This window comes from Brachycentrus maculatus, unplaced genomic scaffold (assembly GCF_059751285.1).
Source record: "Brachycentrus maculatus isolate JH-2025_06_01 unplaced genomic scaffold, ASM5975128v1 h1tg000068l, whole genome shotgun sequence".
Classification (NCBI taxonomy): Eukaryota; Metazoa; Arthropoda; class Insecta; order Trichoptera; family Brachycentridae; genus Brachycentrus; species Brachycentrus maculatus.
In genome coordinates, this window is record NW_028280822.1 from 1,633,678 (window position 1) to 1,653,021 (window position 19,344).

At 34.0% G+C, this 19,344-nt stretch overlaps 1 protein-coding gene across 1 annotated transcript; it reads right to left on the reverse strand.

Moving 5' to 3' along the window:
- Positions 1-742: 742 nt before the first annotated feature.
- Positions 743-18,153, reverse strand: LOC148311312 (uncharacterized). Its single transcript, XM_088256871.1, has 7 exons — positions 18,097-18,153; positions 16,025-16,165; positions 15,741-15,890; positions 9,775-10,833; positions 9,138-9,303; positions 6,208-6,406; positions 743-4,101 (listed from the first exon to the last, which is right to left on the reverse strand). Exons 2-7 carry the CDS (start codon positions 16,151-16,153, stop codon positions 3,984-3,986), a joined length of 1,821 nt encoding a protein of 606 aa, XP_088112997.1. The 5' UTR covers positions 16,154-16,165; positions 18,097-18,153; the 3' UTR covers positions 743-3,983.
- Positions 18,154-19,344: the final 1,191 nt, after the last annotated feature.

Genomic DNA, 19,344 nt, shown 5'->3' on the forward strand with positions numbered 1-19,344 from the left:
CCAATATTTCACAACACAGTACGAACAGTTGAGACGTTCTGCGCAACACATTCTTTTGGAAAATAAACCTTCCTGGAAAAGCCAGTCCTATTTCGGAGCGCAAATAACACACGTCTAACATACTTTATAAGGTGATATACAGATATTTATTTGTTTTATATTAATTATTGTGATTACTTACACATAAGTTCTAGCAAACCAAAGTGAGATCTTAGTAAATAAACACGACTAAATCACACACAAGCGACAATTGTCGGATGTCTGAACACAAATATTATACAGACGCGTATACTTTATATTATGTATTGTATAATAAACATTTACAACACCTATATATGTTTCTATCAATCCCACAACGTTATTTTATTATTTGTCCCTGAAGATTGCTGATTATTTCCTTATTTCTAAAATACCACAATATTCATTAAAATCGAGAGAACATTTCAAATAGCGATCTCAAAGTGGGCGATACAGGGCACTAACAGGCGATAGGAAGATATCTACTATACTTGGATATTTAGACCTCAATTTGAAGAAATCACGCTGAGAGTTTCCAAAATTCTCTTAAATCTTAAAGGCTACATCCGTACTTTGTACTATTTGAGTGAATTGAAATTACAATAAGTGTACACACACATTTGTTTTATTATGACTTAGGTGTATAAAAACGACAAAGAGCACTTATGTATTTATAGATATTGATTTAGTTTCACAGGATGCCACCTGAATTTTGGCCTTTATGTTTTATTTTAAATTTTATTTATAAGTAATTAATGGATACACAAGTGTTGGTGGCGCAGTTATCGGATTATTGTATTAATTCATGGACTAAAGCCTGGATATTAAAATAAACTGAAAATCTTCAGAAGTAAAAATCAATTTAAAAGTAAATATGTTACATGCCTAAATATATAGCCACTTAAGGCTACCAAAAGGTAATAGCGGGCATGAAGAACCAGCCTGACACACCAAGGTATTGCGATGCTAACATCAACAATAATTATATGTATATACATATGTTAAACTTTGAAAAATAGAATTAAACGCCAAATCAGATAATTAAGGCTATCTTAAGATTGCAAATTTGTTTAATTGTACTTTTATTCGGTAAGCGCACATTGGATGTTAGTGATGCTGGTGGAATTTTCCATATTAATTAATGAAATGCCTTAAGAAATATGTACATCTTTGTGTTTTTTAGGTTTCACATAATATATCAACTGTTAATAGGTAAAAACACTTTAAGCCACAATCTAAGTATTGAGGTGATTTATTAAATCATTAGCTATACTAACACTGCATAACGGAGCACTAATAGTAACTAGACGTGGCAGACCAAATAAATAACTTCCAAAAAGTCATCACTTAATTCAGTTTTTTTATTCAATCAATTGAAGCCAATCACGCCAATCAGCGCACAAATAAGGATGCAAATTGGTTATTTCTAGCCCCTAATATATTTGACACCAAATACTTAAACTGGATAGAAATATAAACCAAGAAAAAGTAATGAATACCATCCCAATAAAGTAATAGTTACCCGTTAGTCAAGCTCTAGTACCAGTTCAATGCATAGAAATAAAAACAAAAACAACAACAAAAAAACTAATTTAAAAGGCAAATGTGATTGGAAGTGCAAACCAAGAAAGATTGAGAGAGACGTGGTATCAAATACTAGATTGCATTATCCCGACTTTTACGGTTGCGCCTTAAATTTTTCCTATTCAATTTGAACCCTGTGGCATTTAATCAATATATGATATATGCAAAATTGATATACTTCATTCATCCTCAGGACCACCGACCCCTCCTTAGATCAAGAGTTCGTTACTTTTGGATTGTCATAACTCTATTTTTACATTCTAATTCTATCCATCTCCCCCCCTTTTAGAACTAATATGATATTTTTAGGTTTTTTTTTTTAATAATGAAAAAAATTACAATGACAGAAGTATATTTCGATTTTATTTTAATGTTAAATGAATTCCCTAAATGTGTTGAAATTTTTGATGTTCCAAATAACAAAAGTTCTGTCACAGATGTTGACATTGGATAGAAAGAAAGTTCAACTGTTTACAAATTAAGAAAAAGTTAAATAAGTTAATATTACATTACAAACATTATATCCATGGTTTCTGTTTGCACAATAACGGGCATTTTACTATAGTAACACCAATAGAATGCACAAATATTATTTCATATACTCAATACATTTAAACGATATCCTCAATGGAAAACACCCTATCGCTTAAAACCCAACTGTTTCAAACCTACAATACAGACATTTCATTGGTTAAGTTTTAACCTCATTATGGCTCTTGAAACCCCGGGAAAGGCAACACTATTTTGCATACCTCTTTAGCTTAGTATACAAGTTTATAAATGGGATCCATGTTTGGTCATCTCAATATAATAAATTTTACATACATCATAACTTGATAAAAGACCACGTTTGATGTCTATTTGTCAGGCGTTTAGTTAAATGGCTGACATCGTGGGCTCGAATCTCGATAATAGTAGTAGAATCTTTGTAATACTTTGTGAATAAGCACTTATATATGTTACTAGATGTAGGTTTCGTGGTAGAAGATACCATTATGGCGATGATATGTAAAAATGTATTTTTTATTTATCAAATGGGCATTTTACTAATTACTAATTATTAATCAAAACATAATTAATTTATGCGAAAGCTGTTTTGACTTGCGAGGGCATTTCAATAATGCATTAATTAATTCAGTAGCATCACTAGTTGTGTGTTGATTTGTATAAATAATAATGATAGCCATTGTTAAAGTTTAATGAAACATTTTAACAAGAAAACATAAAACAAGTAGTACAAACATAAGCATAAATATCTAGTGACTAAAATATATTAACTTTAACAAATTATTTACAGAATTATAAATAAATCGATACAATTTGTTCAGAGATATATGTACAGTAAAACCTCATTTTTAATTTCCCACTTTTATGCTAAAAAATCATATTCCTACTGCATCTTCATACAAATACTTGCTACTATTTATGCCGGTAACACTTTAAATTACTTCGGTTTTACTTTGTATCACCTCACTGGAGTTTTGTCAACATGTCATAAATGGATAGATATCATCAGTGCATTTCATACCATAACGACCAAGGAGCAGGTAAACATGCCCTTTTCTAAGATTCAATATAATAATTTATCTTTAGTTAAAGATCCCTTATTCGACCACAAATATAATATGTATAACATTTATTTTTATTTACACATACACATACTATTCAATTACACACATACCATTGAACATTATTCATTTCTTTAGTTTTATACCATGCCAGTCCTTAAAAACTGTAAAAAGGGGGTTTTACTGTATTAAAGATTTGATTACGATTACGAGAACTGATATTTTTAGTTTTTAATTGTTACAGATTCTGTTTATGTTTTATACTTGACATAAATGAACTCAATAGTTTTGTAGTATTTACTGCATATATCACAATATCAATTACATATTGTATTATCACAATATCAGTGGATGACTACTAAGTTAACATTATTATTGTGTTTCTATTAAATAGTTACAAAATTAGAAACGAGTCCTTATACATAACCTCAAAATTTTGCATCTACTCCTTTACTCCCTCTAAATGTACATAAGTAATCGCACTTGGATATTCCATAACTTAATGTTAAGAAATATATATTTCATTACTATTCAAAATGTGATTGCGAAACAACATTCTACACAAATTAGTGTCTAATTATTAATTTGAACACCTAAGCCAAACTTACCTTACAAATGGACATTTATTAAGGATTCTGCCACCATTTACAATTATTTGTTACAATTTGATACAAAAACGACAAAATTTATGACACTGTGAGTAATTAAAGGCCTCACAAAGTAAAGGAAAAAGTAAAGATAATTATATAAAGCGTGACGATTGATGTAGGAGAGTGGGCTCTGCGAGAAGACGAGGAATGGCATTTGAGATGGTCAGCGATCAGCCGGGATCTCCGAGTAGTAGTGCGGAGTGCTCAGGTAGTCCAGGAGGCGCCGCGGGAGGGGAAGGCTATTGATCAAGTCTATCCGGACGGCCTTCAATATCACAAACCTGCGTAAAAAATATTTCCATTATATATCCGAAAGCAAAGCTCATATCTGCATTTTTCTATTATAAGCGGTATCTTACGAGGGTTGTCTGAAAAGTTTCCGACCTAACAATGATAGATTTTTTTTCAATTTTCTACGTAATCTCCTTTTACATGTATACACTTCTCCCAGCGATGCTCCCATCTCTTCAACCAGTCCAAATAGGCATCTTTCCATGCGAAATAGTCATTTACGAAGGTGATGGCTTCCTCATTCGATGAAAATCTCTGTCCTCGGAGCGCAATTTTTAGCTTAGGGAACAACAAAAAAGTCGCTCGGGGCTAGATCTGGTGAGTAAGGAGGGTGGTGAAGTAGTTCAAACCGTAGTTTGTGAATTTTTGCCATAGCAGCCGCTGAGGTGTTAAAAGGCGCATTGTCTTGATGAAACATAATTATTTTCTTCTGCAAATGTGGCCGTTTTTCCGTAACTTCTGTATTAAACTTATCGAGTAATGATGTATAGTATGCTCCTGTAATAGTTTTTTCCTTTTTCTAGGTAATCTATGAAAATAACTCCGTGACTATCCCAGAAAACAGTCGCCATCATTTTCCCAGTCAAAGGAACAGTTTTTGCCTTTTTTGGAGCCGGATTCCCTATTCGCAGTCCACTGTTTGGACTGTATTTTTGTTTTTGGAGTAGCATGGTGTATCCAAGTTTCTTCTACAGTAATTAATCGGCGCCAAAAGTTTGATTCATTGCGCCTAAACTGCGCCAACAGAGCTGTGCAGATATTCATCCGAACACGTTTTTGGTCCGGAGTTAGCAAACGCCGCACCCAGCACGCGGGCAGATATCTCATCCCTAAATCTTGATTTAGTAAGCAACAAACACATTCTTTCGACATCTTCATAGTCTCTGCAATCTCTCTAACCTTGATTCGACAGTTGTTCAACACCATTAGCATTGTTATCATCAGTGGTAGTAGTTTTTGGCCGTCCCAAACGTTCATTGTCATTCAAGCTGGTACGTCCACGTTTAAATTCAGCTGCCCAAAATTTTACAGTAGGAAATGATGGAGCAGAGTCCCCGTATACAGCGTCCAACTCGTCTTCAATTTGCGCAGGCGTGTTGCATTTCAAAAGCAAATATTTGATGACTGCTCGATACTTAATTTTATCCATTTTTAACCGGATCCACGCGGCTCGCATAACCGTATGTGTTTTAACAAAACATGCCCCATACGCGGCTGACATAAGCGTATGTTTTTTTACTTTGCTCCAAGTTTCGAACCTCAGTTCAACTTGGACGGATTTTTTCATGGTGTGGAACTTTGGATAAAATAATACGTCAATCCTTGGCCTTTTGACATCTGTTGAAATATCTGACTAATAATTTGTAACATCACAAGGATAAATAAAAGAACAGATCCCTGATTTTTCTTGAGGTCGGTAATTAGTCCGCGCCATAATCATGCCCTATATCTGTCTCACTCTCGGCACTACGCATCGCCAGTGGGTAAGAGTGACACACGATGCGTGCTTTGATTTATTTATGTTACGATCTTATTAGTTTATATTACGATATATTTCAAGAATAATGTGACACACGTGTAGTATAGAGTACCAAAAAGGCGCAATGAATTCCATTGAACGTTTTTGTATAGGGAAATAAATCGTTTCTTAACTAAATACATGATAAAAGTAATCATTTAAAAAACGGCAAAATACCGCCGTGCACGGGCGTCTCTCAGGAACAAAGTTAACGCGGTTAAAATACGCTCACGGCAACTCACTCAAACGACTGTCAAACAATAACTATGGGTTCAAAATGGCCATTTTTATTGATAACTACTGCCAACTTCATGTTGAGGTCGGAAACATTTCAGACAGCCCTCGTATATTGACTAAATAACAAATGGCTACTTTTAAGGGGACAAATTTAAGAGCTACAACAAAGTTGACATATTTTATTTTATAGGCGCTTCTTAAAGAGGGATTACAAAATACAAAATACATTTTAGATTTAACTTATAAAACACAATAAAACAATAAGTAAATTTAAAATATCAAATAAAATAATGTTACATAAAAGTACAATACAAAATCTACTTGTGAATAAGTAATATACCTGCACATGTGCTGTAGACTTTGGACCCTCATAAATCTAGATACCGGATACAGAAGTTGAACCCTCATAGGTCCTAGGACGGGCCTGAGATTGAGGAAAAACAGATATCTGCCACTGCGAGACGTCTCCACTGCGTTTTCAATAAAGTCCACGATGGTCCGGGCTTTGAACATTGTGCAACTGCCAAAGCAGAATTTGCCTGCAACAACAGAATTGCCAACTGACTATGGTTAACGGAAAGGGGACTCATCGACCTTCATTTGAGCGCTCCATGTCCACAGACGGTTTGGATTCAATAGTAAACTAAATGCTGTACATTACATACGATCGAATGGATCATCGGTGCTATCTGACCTATGTAACTAAATGTTTGACCAAAATAACTATACACAAATCACATTTTTTATAAAGCAATAATACGCCATAGTAAAATACGCACACATAAATAAATAACAAACGTGTATGATAATAGTTCGCATAAAGAGGTCAAACAACATCGCAGATAATTTAAAGGATATAAAATAAAGAAAGAGAAATGCAATATGGATACTCTGGTACATGGTTGAAAGAGAAATGGGACTTCTCTTAGGAAGTGAGAACTACTATTCTCCAACTGAGACCCGAGCAACCAGCTGAGAAGGCGCGTAGTTCCTTGCTATATGGGAGTGAAACCAAGAGTTATTCCAGACCTTTGAGATGTGGCTCTATATTCACAAAATCTAGATACATGTGATAAGAACGAGAAGTGCTTTTTACCACTAAAATAGGGAAGGCGAGTATAAGATATATGTTATTTATTGATTTGCCAAATATAAAAGTAAAACACTCGTATGCTACTATTTTTTTAAGTTAATTAATGTAAACACGACTAGTCTCTATAGATGAAAATACAGTTTATTTTTCATCAACATGTGAAAATACAGATCGTATTTTCATCCGTTGATGAGAAAATCTACAGTTCTTGAAACTAGTCATGTTTACTTGATAAACTCAAAAAAGCAGTCTAATACAAGAATATAGATCGAGTAACGTCATGAAATGAAGGGCAGAGGAAATCAAATACACCGCATCTCTTGGTTTGTGAAAGGCTCGTGCAGGTGCACAACAACAGTACAGTTTCACGAAGCTCCTAATGAAATTCCATTTTGATAGCTAACCTCTGATAGAAGTTGGCACAAGAAGAAGAAATTCATATATTTATGTATAAATGATCCTCCCCTTGAACAGGATGTTGCCAATCAAAATAAATCAAAAGATCTTAAAGATGTTCACATCCGATAAACTGGAGCACCAATGAATATATTACCATGACTTCTCATTCCTATAACAATTTTAAATAATGCATACAGTGTGGTATTGCAAGATATGACATGGCTATTTATTATAGAAAACAAAATACTTTCAAGATATACGTAATTGAATTTGAATTTTTCCAAATTAACACAACATAAAAACCCGAAGTAAAGTTCATTGTTGGCGCTAAATAACATTTTTTTACTTTCCATATTTCTATATTCTGGACAAAAATCAGCAGATTTTTTTATTGTCATAACCTATAAATGGAGATACGGTATATACAAAAAATGTATCTAAAATAAATGGACGAATATAATAAAATTATAACACAATAATACATTTTTGAAAAATGGGTATGGAAAATTTAGTTTGAAAAACCAAAAATGGAACAAATCTAATTTACTTTAATTTTTAGAACTAACTTTACCAGACCACATGTTGCTGTGACTCAGCCTGGTTAAATGAAAATGAAATAAAACAGAAATTACACATTTCCGATATGTTTAATCTCATAATGCTTGTGAAGCATTAAAAATATTTACAAAATCAATGAAACAATAATAAAATCGAAAATGTTGCGTGACAACATTATCAAGAAGCACGCTGTGCATCATGGGCATGTTTAGTATTGAGTGTGTTGTTGTTATGTTCAACAGATGGTGCTGCCATCGCTGTAAACAAATCATTTTATCTGTCACAGGTAAACACACCTTTCACAGGTATATAAAAATACATACGCGCATTTCCGAATGCAACGTATCAAAATTTTTGTTACAGTCGAACCTGAATATAAGAGACCTGAGAATAAGTGAAACTACTTTAAAATAGAGCTGGCTTAGGATCCCGTCATTTTACCTCTCTGTATACAGAAAGTATGGATATAAGAGAGACTTGTAAAAGAAAAATGTCCCGAATCTTTGGGCTCTCTTATATCCAGGTTCGTCTGTATTCTTATTGGAAATATGAATAAATTTAACAATGCATAATGGCTTGGAACGGTATTTGGCGAAATAATTGGCAAGAAAAATTACATTCAATACTTTATTCTTCATTTTAACCTTTCCCTTCCGGTGCTAAAAAAAACTACCGCATGCACTGATATGTATTTTGTACATCATATGAAAATGTAGTTTAAAAACGGGAAAAATGTGAATATTCCTAAATGTTGCTTTTATTGACCATAGTTGAGTAGCCGCAAAAGCTAGCGTAGCGACATGACCGCTGCGTACGACGGTTTGTGCACTACTAAACTTGCAACGACATGCATGTATACGCAAAGCAACGGCACGCACACAGAGAAATGTTTGTGTTTGGGGATTTTTTCACAAATTATTTATTTCCGTCGCTGCAAATATTATAGCACTTTCACGTTATACATAATTATATTATAGAGTAATACCAAAATTCAAAGCTCGTATCTACTATATTTTATATTGATATTCTCATTTTAAAAGACGAGTTGTTGTAAATACATATAACCGGGAGGGGAAGGTTAAAGATAGATTAAATGCCATCCCAGAAAACACATTATTTTAATGCCACAATGCTGAATGTTCACAATTGGGTTGATACCCAATAAAGGCACATCTACCCCACGCAAGTGAAAGTGGATGAGAATGATGCTTGAAACATACCTTGGTCATGTTCGATTCTCACGTGCCGCATACCATTCAGTTTGAATGTGAGGGTGAAGATGTAACGGTCATCACTGCTGTCTCGCACTATGAAGGACCCATCCGGCTCTTCTGATAATATTTTCTCAGCTTGCTCCACGGATATTGGACCCCAATACCAGCCATACTGAATTTGTATAAAAAATACATTTTTTTTGATAATTATAGGAATTGAGTATTTATGATTTAAAAAAATACTTTTTTCATAATGTTACAATTTGTGAATGATTTGATATTATTTGTGCTCATTATAAATGTATCATAATGGCTCCTGTGGTGCATAGGGTACCACATCGAATCGGGACGGTGTTAACCTGATAAATGATTATATGAAGGCAGGTTGATCAGAACTGCCCTACAGAATTTGAGATCTAGGAGTAAAATACAATTGATGGGTATGTACAACATACATACCTAATATTCATGTAATAGGAATGTGAGCTCTTTCATTTTAATTCATGTATAGTTTAATGTAATTATTGTGACTTTTTTATTTGTGAATAAAGTATATATTTACTAAAATAGCAACAAAATGGTAGGAACTAAAATAACTTTGCAATAGTGAAGAGTAAAGGTACAAAAATGTTGAAATACTCACATCCTTAACTTTCTGAATGGAGGTGGCAAAGTCTATATGTGTTTCCTCGTTGTTTGCGTCGGGACTGGGGAGCGGGGGCAACGCTCGCGGGGCGTTGGGCGCCGGGAGCGGCGGAGGGGGTCGGCTGCCACCCCCCGCGCCCCTCTCTCTGCTACGGCTCCCCAGCCTGAGCAGACTGCACAGAGTTTGCTTCAAGTTTAGGGACAGACTCTTCGCCTGAGACTTCTTCAGCCGAATCTGCTTTGCCCCTTCCTCCTTGGACTCGTCACTCGAGGTTTTCGGTAAGACTGCCTCCTTAGACTTTTTGTTACTCTTTATATTTATTATGAAAGCGTTTTTCTTACTTTTACGAATGTTATTGCCATCGGTTTCGTTAAGTTTAGAAATGGCATCTAAGTTGCCTTCGAGCGATTTATACTTAAAGCTATTATTGTTATCATTGCTGTTGCTTTTTAATTTGGTTTTAAGCGCGGGTTTTGTGGTAGAATGCTGCGTTTCCGACTCGCTGGAGCTGGAATAGAGCGTGTGCAGATACTTCCTGACTTCGTGTAAGGTCATGTGCATGGGTTCCTGGTCTCCTCCGATGTTAGCGGCAGAAATGCACTTTTTGTTCATAGAAGTACCGGGAACACTGTGCCTCTTGTTTTCTTCGACGGCGTCGGGAATCCGGACGCAGTTCTTGGAGAGTTTTGTGCCGTGCCTTTCGATGGGATGGGATATGGACTGGGAGACACTGCGGCCCCGTTTGCGGTAGCTTCTCTGCGATTGCTTGGCTTGGTGTCGCGGCCGCACCATGTCAATGGGGATGGCGTAGATGTCGCTGTCGAAGGGGACGTTGTAAATGTCCGCGATGTCGGCAGCGGCGCTAGACAGGGTGTGGTGCGAGATGGCTTGCGTGATGAAGCTCGAGTCGTCAGGCGGCGCGGGCGTGGCCAGCGAGCTGTGTGAGCAGGACAGGCGCGATGAGGGCCGCGCTCCTCTACGGGATCCGCTCTCCCCCTCCTTCAGACTTCCGCATTCCCACTCACCCTGTGTATGCTTACTCAGTATCGGGCTATCCTGTAAACCACTTTATATTTACTAACTGCGCAGATAACTTTCTAAATCAAAACACATATTTAATAAACAACTTAATCGTAATAAACTGAAATAAGATTATTTTATTTTTAAAATTATATCTTGTCTTGAAAAAAACATTTTGTGGGAGTTGTTAATATAAAAAATTTATAAAATGAAATATAAATAGTTATTTATAGATTTTGCGTATAATTTATAGAACTCCATTTAACTTTATGTATTAAATATTAAATCAAGCACTGATTTTTTGAGTCTACTAAGTTGTATTTTATTGTTGAAATAACAAAATTAAATAAAATAAATAAATAAATAAAATAAAATTGTTTAATAATAACTAGACGAAACAATTGTCACAAAATTAATTCTTATGCATTTCTTCAACAATAAAATATAACTTAGTAGGCTCAAAAAATCAGTGTTTGATTTAACATTTAGTACATAAAATAAATAGTTATTATTATGCACCTTCATAAATTGTTTTAATATATTTTGACTTTACTTACAATACTAACAATATAGGTTTTATAGACACATTATATTTTACATTTTCTCAATTTTTTATGATTTTTTTTTTAAAAAAAGATTAAATTTACAATATTTAGCACACATTCAAAACATAATATAAATGTGTATCACAGATTTTATTCAGTAAAAAGATCGACACTGTGTTCACTCTGTGACTCCAAATTTAAGACTAACAGCAGCATCCTCTTGACTTGAGATGTGTAGAGTGATTACATGAATAAATATGCACAAAAAATATATATACATAGCACATATACGTATGTGCTACGTATCTAATGGATATATTGTGAAGGTTAAACTGATTGAATAAATGCTAAACAAATGTTAGGCAAGCGAAAAACAAATTGTTATTCGCATTCACAAATAAGATCAAGTTGACATCTCAAAACCCAGTGGGGATTTTTAACACAATTGTTCTAGAAAGAAAATAATTATGATTTGTATGCACTAGATATATTTTTTTAAGCACATACAAATTTAATAATTCCAGTATATAAAAGGAAAATGCTAATCATATGTTTTTTTTTTGTTAAATGTAAAACATTTTTCTTCTCACACTTGTCCATAGGGCACTACATTAGTGTTAAGTTGTACGATAATTAATAAGTCATAATTTTGGATAATTTATGTAGCGGTAATAATAATCACACAAAGGCGGGGAAACTTAACACGTTGTCGTCGGGACACGCCATTTGCCGTTTTTCGCGGACCTTCGATCAATTGCGGGACACGGCAAATGCCGTTTTTGTCCACTGGCGGGAAACGGCAATATACGGGTTTGTTATCAGCGTAAAATAAAACGCGTTGAAGGGTAATCTGCTACCTGGGTGCTAGGCGACAGTCTGTCGACGTTATTTGAGATGCCTTGTCCGGATTGGCTAGTGTGCCGCTTGTAAAGGCGTCGCCAGAAATCTAGAGTTTAAAAACATCCGCTATAGGCTAGAGTCTATTGTTCGAAGCGCCCAACTACAATAATGTGTTAAAATAAATTATAGGGTGGAATTGGTGAATCACCAAAAAAAGTTTTGTATGCAGAGAATGTAACATTTTTACACTAAATTGAGTTCATCTTCTAGTTATGCCCTGTCAGGTCCCCACAAAGTTGGTAATCACTCTGACAAAAGTTTCGCGGTCTAATAGTCGTACGCTCTTTTGGTTCTGCTTTCTCAGTTCCAAGTCTAATTTCGGCTGTGTGGAACCTATATTTGCTGTCAATATTGCACTCCTTTAACATTTCAATCAAATCAGTATGACTCACCCCCTATTAATTACCTTCTCAAAGTCAATGAAACAAGCGAATACCTCCTTGCGTTAGTCTAGACATTTTTCAATTAAAACATTTATTGCAAACAATGCTTCCCTGGTTCCAAAAGAATTTCTAAACCCGAGTTGTAAATCGTCCAGGTCTTGTTCACATTCGGTCCTTATCCTGGCATAAATGATCTTCAGAAATAGTTTTAGTGTATTACTTATAAGGCAAATTAATCAATAGTCATTACATTTTTAGGGTGTTTCTTATTGGGCAGTGTGACGAATGTCGACATTTTTCTCCTTGACTTATTTATTTTTCATAATTAAGTTGTAATTTTGTTTTGAAATCAATATAAATATTTTATTATAACTTAATTATAAAGTCTACCGGTTTCGAAGCTAACCGCTTCTTTATCAAAACTGCTTAATACTAAAACACTATCTACTAAACTTTTTATTTTTGTATTAGATACTGTATATATGTATTTTATGTATTACTTTAAAGGCTTCAGCCCTTCAATAAATAAATAAATAAACAATATTCAAAATATTTTGACGGTTAGGGAATGAAGCTTAGGTAGATCTTTAGTGGCTTTATTTTTTTTGTGTTGATTGGCAGTCACAGTCAGCTTTAGTATTAATCAGTCTTGATGAAGAAGCAGCTAGCTTCGAAACCGGTAGACATTATAATTAAGTTATAATAAAATATTTATAGTGATTTTGAAAGAAAGTTACATTTTAATTATAAAAATGAAAATCACAAAGTTAGTGCTTCAAATATAAATTAAGTTTATTTTTCTTTTATGTACATTATAATTTTCATATGCACACATATACACATATTTGCATGTATATGGACAGGTAGATAAGATAAGAAATATTAAATGGACATAACGGAGAATTACTGCAAGTAGTATTTTCCTCTTGAAGGCACCTACACCAATGTGAAAAGGGTCGATATACATGGATATACGGTTGAGCAGAGATACGCCCTCCCAATTGGCATTACCATTGGCAGGTTGGTTGTTCTGACTGGGTGACAGAACAACCTAATCTCCCGAAACCTGAGATTAACAAGTTTAACTAACCGAAACCCTGACATTAATCAGTCGTGGCGAATAATCCCTATGTCATAAATAGTATTAAAAAATTTACAACATTTTGAGTGTGTTCAAATACTTGTTCACAAAATCTGGATTATCTCCAATTACAGGAGTTACTTTCATATTATTTTTAGACATCTCATCAAAGATGAAGAGGAATATAATACTTTGGGCGTTTACGGGGCTGACGACCGTCATAATTTGAGTAGTGTGGTTGTCAATAATGGGTAGAATTGGTGAATATTACATGTGTGTAAAGTGATCACTTAAACCAGCCTATGACGGTCGTCAGCCCCGTAAATGCCAGACTTCCATATTCTTCTTCATTTTTGATGAGACGTCAAAAAATAATATAGTATTAAAGAAGTTTGGTATGTAGTCAATACGAGGTGTGGCCATTAAATTTAGAGAATTTAGTTGCGAAGTGCGGCAACATTGCATGATTGAGGCGCATCTGCCTGGTTAGATAGGTCTTTCCACTCAGTTGCAGTAAAGATTTCATGGTTATCGGACATCTGGTTTGTTTTTATGGGTGTTCTTTGGATACAAGTTATTTAAATCGGTCACAGAAATGAAAAACAAATACGAAAGTCAATTTGCTGTCTCGCATTGAGAGTGATGGGAAGTGTAATGACTGGTGATGAATCCTGGATATTCTAATATGATCCCGAGACTCGTAGACCTCCAGTGGGTGGGGAGCGCCCAACGAAAGCAAGAATATTAAAATCACAACAATCCTGATAATTTTCTTCAATATTGATGGCATTATTCACCATGAATACGCTCTTGAGGACCTAACAGAGACGGAAAAGTTCTATGTTGAAGTCTTGGAGCTGCTGCGAAAGCGTGTTTTCCGTAAATAACCCGAATACAATGCCGCAAATGACTACCTCTTGGACCATGATAACGCGCTGGCTCATTCCTCTTGATTGTGAAAGAATATTTGGAAAAAAAAAGTATTCCAACATTACTGAATCTACCCTACAGCCCCGACTTGTTCCATCATACCTCGTTTCAGCCAGAAAAAATGAACTGATTTTACACTTAGATAAAACTATATTTAATATATGGGCATTATACCAAATACAAATAGCCTGAGGACAAAACTTAAATTTTTTGTTGCACCCTGTTTCTTACCCCAGACATGACGTTTGCGCCATCGTAGCTTTGCGCGAATAATTTATTTTTGCAGTCATAAATATTTACATAATGCATGATAATTTCGGCAAGTACATCTGAGGTTCGATTTTCGGACACATCAATAAATCCTAAAAATCGATCATGTATATCATTTCCAGAGAAATATCTAAATATCATACATAATTGTTTTTTATTACTAATATCTGGGGTTTCATCTATAATTACTGATACAAAAGTGGACATTTTTATTTCTGATTCTATTTGATTCTTCATTACTTTCGATATGCAGCAAATAATATCATTTTGTATTTTATTAGAAAGGTAACTAGGACCCAGTTTGTCGCTTTGCTGCATATGTTTGTGGCTATTATCCTCGGCTATTCTCAGCTCATCTCGGGTACTACGAAGAAGCGCGCGATAATTTAAAAACGGCCATACATTAATTATGTATTTTTTTATCATTTGGTCCAGATTTAGTCATTTTTAATTGGAGTTGTTAGGCAAGCCGGGCTTTTGGGCTTCTATGGAAGTACCGGCACTGCTTGCCCCAAACTGGTTAGTCTGCCATGTGCATTTGTGAATACATTTGCTAGTGTGTAGGAGCAATAACTCATTTTGCTGTACTACATTACTTGAATATTTGACAGCGCCCTTGAGGTAATATTTTACGAGAATAGCGCTAAATAAATTATCCAAAATTATTATTATCACTTTTATCCTTTTCCCTGACTTATGAGGGATAAATGTTTAATGTTTATATAAATATTTAAGAACATTCCAGTTTTATAAACATAATTTTTTTAAATATAAAATTGTGATTTGATTTATAAGAAATATATACCGATGCTTTGTAAAAAAAAATATATTTACCTGGAACTGAGGAGGTGGTTCTATCGCAGAAATAAGTACTTTGGTAGGACCCTTTTTAACAGTGTTAAAATTATCACCACACATTCGCTCTGATGTTTCTTGACTATCGTAATATGACAGGGATTTTTCATCATAATCACTTTCTTGGAGCTAAAACAAAAATTTATTTAAATTGCAAGTATTTTTACAAAGTCATCTTGAATAACAGCCAATTTTTATGAAGATGAAATAGTGAGTAGACCAAACTATTATCCCACTATTCAAAAAAATGTTTAGGTGCTCACTTCAGATGCAAGATGAAGCCAGCCGCTGACGGAATCACTGGAGACAGAACCACTGGTAATGATGAGCCCGCTATCTTCACTCAGCAGAGGAGCTTCTGAGTGCCCAGAGAATGATGGCGGCGAGTCCATTTCCACATCATCCTAGAGACAGAAATAACCAAAAATATATATTTTTAAACCTATGCAAAAGACTTTCATAATGACAAAATTAGTAGTCGGTTTGAAGTGGTTTAAGCTTAGGTATCTGTGATGTGCGTAGCTGATAGGGATGTGACTAATGGATAACTGTTACCCTATTGGGATGGTACTCGTTACCTTTTCTTAGTTTATATTTCTTTCCAGCTAAGTTTTGGTGTCAAATATGTTAGAATATACAAATATCTAGAAATACACAATACTTTTTTTTCTCAATAAATAAATTTGCATGTGCCCGATTTACTGTGAAAAATAGACAAAAAAAAACCTCAATTACACATGCTGATAATTTTAAGTTGACAAAAATGTATTCCCATCCCAAGGGCGCAATTTACAATACTTTTTTATAATAAGTGTTTCCATTAATAATTTGTCTATCATGAGTCATGTAATCATGAATGAAAGTACCAAATGATACAATCCATTTTAAATCTACCCGCCTCCATTATCCAAGAGTTAAAGGCTCTTTTAAGCAGTGTTATTATTTAATTACTTTATAGATAATAGAAGCAGGTTATACAGCTTCATTATGTATTGAAAGTTCCTCTGATAAAACGTGGTATATGTTTAATTTTTTTTTTAAAGGAATAACCCGCAACGCCTCTACTTTTAGAGGCTTGTCTGCAGGTAGGATAGTGAGGATACGGAAGTTAAATGTGAAAAATACATCACAAACAACCAAACCAATTGAAAATAAATCTTTCTTGAATTTATTTTGCCCTTGGCGGGAATCAAACATGTGACGCCAGTTTCCTAGTCGAGCATCTACTTAACTACCCCATGGCGCCTGTCTGTGTTTCTGTGATTTTAGTGTAATTTTGCGGGGATGTGCTTTCTTGTGATTTGTGTGAGTAATTCTCAAATGCATCATGAGAATTTTGCTAGCCATAGTTGTTTGACTGTAATGAAATCTAATTTGTTGAATATTTCATCTGTCTGTTTCAGGAATTTAAATATCATTTTCATTATTAATTTATGTGCAAATCAACATTATTTAGTAGTCTGTCACTCGTACTACCCCATCCAATAATCCCATTACTATATAATAGACTAACATAAAGCATAAAAAAATATTTTTTTTGGATTTGGGATGTTACATTTTGCCTTAAAATGTAACCAAGTTTTTCAGTTTTTTTTGTACCATTTTCAGTTTATAAATTCCGTTTTGATCAAACAGGTGAAAAACCGATATTACGAATCGATAAAGCGACCTTGTTTACATTAATGTATTTTTTTATTAATTGTAATTAAGTCAATAAAAAAATATATGCCATAAAAATACATAGATAAAAATGAAAACCGTTTGAAAGTTATCGATTAAAAAATTATAAACTAAGAAAAAACTGGTAAACGGCCTATTTATATGTCGAATACAATCGAGAAAGTTATTGAGGAGAAAATGATATTGAGTGTACTTGCGTAGTAGTGTCAAAAATATTTATGCCTGAAGCATCATGAATATTACAAAATATTATATGAATGACATCATGAATAAAACCAATAATAGTATTAAAACGGTTTATAGGTTCTTTAAAACAAGGTATTTGACAAAATTATTTTTGACGTTTCAGCGGGTGCATTTTTGTTTGGGCAATAAGAGTCAAGCGTTCCACTTTAAACCTGCGCAAAAAAGGAAGTTCATGGAAATTGTTATTAATGAACTTTTTGAAACGTATTCTACAACAATTTTAAATTTTAGGCAATCAAAAACCACCTTGCTTGTTCGCTGATGATTTAATGATGTCCAAGTACGTACCTACTGAGAGTTAAGTAATAGTTTTGCTAACGAATACACACAAAATGCATCAATTACTGTCGGCGTGATATGAAACAATATTTATAAACGTATTTTTGAATAAATTTACTTGAATATTTACCTGTCTAAAACACACAGACTATTATCGCACCTAACGCCATATTCTGATTTTTAGATTGATATTTCGCAGGATTTCATGTTGTTTCCTTATTTTTTCTATGACTTTCATGACAATAATTGTAATGTGGCCAAACATAGAACTATTTTGCTTATTTTTTTTAGGTAAGTACTAATAACAGGAAATAACAATTTCCATATTTCCATTACGGATTACGGGCCCCAACGGGAGCAATTACACTTGTAGAGGTTTGGATTTAACTTCAGTATTTAAAAAAAACTCAATCATACTTTTTTATAATCCTTATTAGACTCTTACATAAATTTAATATACAACTTACACAAACAATATAAGTACAAATATGTCCCAAATGCTTTAGACATTGTTCATTTATCTTTTTCCGCTCTTATGCTACCTTCTTTTCTTCCTCCATTTCCTTGAACGATATCGGAATTATGTCCGTCACTTTTTTCACCTGCATCCTTTCAAACTTATTTGGCTCTTTTATTCATAAATCCGGAACGATGGACTAATTATTATATACAAATAATCACGATCAAGTTTACAGTGTTGTTTCGGAGCGGTGCCCTTTGCACCACTTCGGTACTTTAGAAAGTAGAATAATAATTTTAAACAATCATAATCACATCTTAAATCATAAGAAAAATTCAGCAATCAATCCTTTTCCGGAATTTTAAGAAAATGTTGACATTTTTCCCACTTGTGTACGATAAAAAAAAATAAAAAAAATAATCTCAGAATTTATAACTATAAATTATAAGAAATCACAATTAGTTTCAACATTATTGTAAATCTACTCACAAAAACAAATAAATAATGAAACATATAAAATTTGCGCCTAAAAAGGGGAACGATAGGCTGTATTGCATAAGTCATTGCTAGAATAAAAAGTCTCTTAAATATTAGGTATTTTTAAAATAAAACAAAACATCAGAAAATATTAATTTCTATTAAAATCTACAAGTTACCTCCATTTTTTGACCGCTATCTGCATTTAAATAGTGCAAAGGGTGTCCTCTATGCACCCCTATGCTTCGATCAATGCAGTGTTACAAATAATATGAAGGTAAAGTTGTACCCTTTAGATCTGTGAGAGGGAAGAAATGAATTTGAAAAGTTACATATGGGATCAGTGAAGAAGCTCACGGCGAAGGATGTTTCTGCAGAAGGAAACAAAATGAAGGGGGAATAGCACGTAGGAAAAGAAGACTAGCAACAGTGGCTGGGCCA

Coding starts and splice junctions, on each gene's coding strand:
- LOC148311312 (XM_088256871.1), bottom strand. CDS start 16,153: ATGGACTCGCCGCCATCATTCTCTGGGCACTCAGAAGCTCCTCTGCTG. Junction 10,834..15,740: donor AACCACCTCCTCAGTTCCAG/GTAAATATATTT, acceptor AGTGGTTTACAG/GATAGCCCGATACTGAGTAA. Junction 6,407..9,137: donor GAGAATCGAACATGACCAAG/GTATGTTTCAAG, acceptor CTGTTGTTGCAG/GCAAATTCTGCTTTGGCAGT.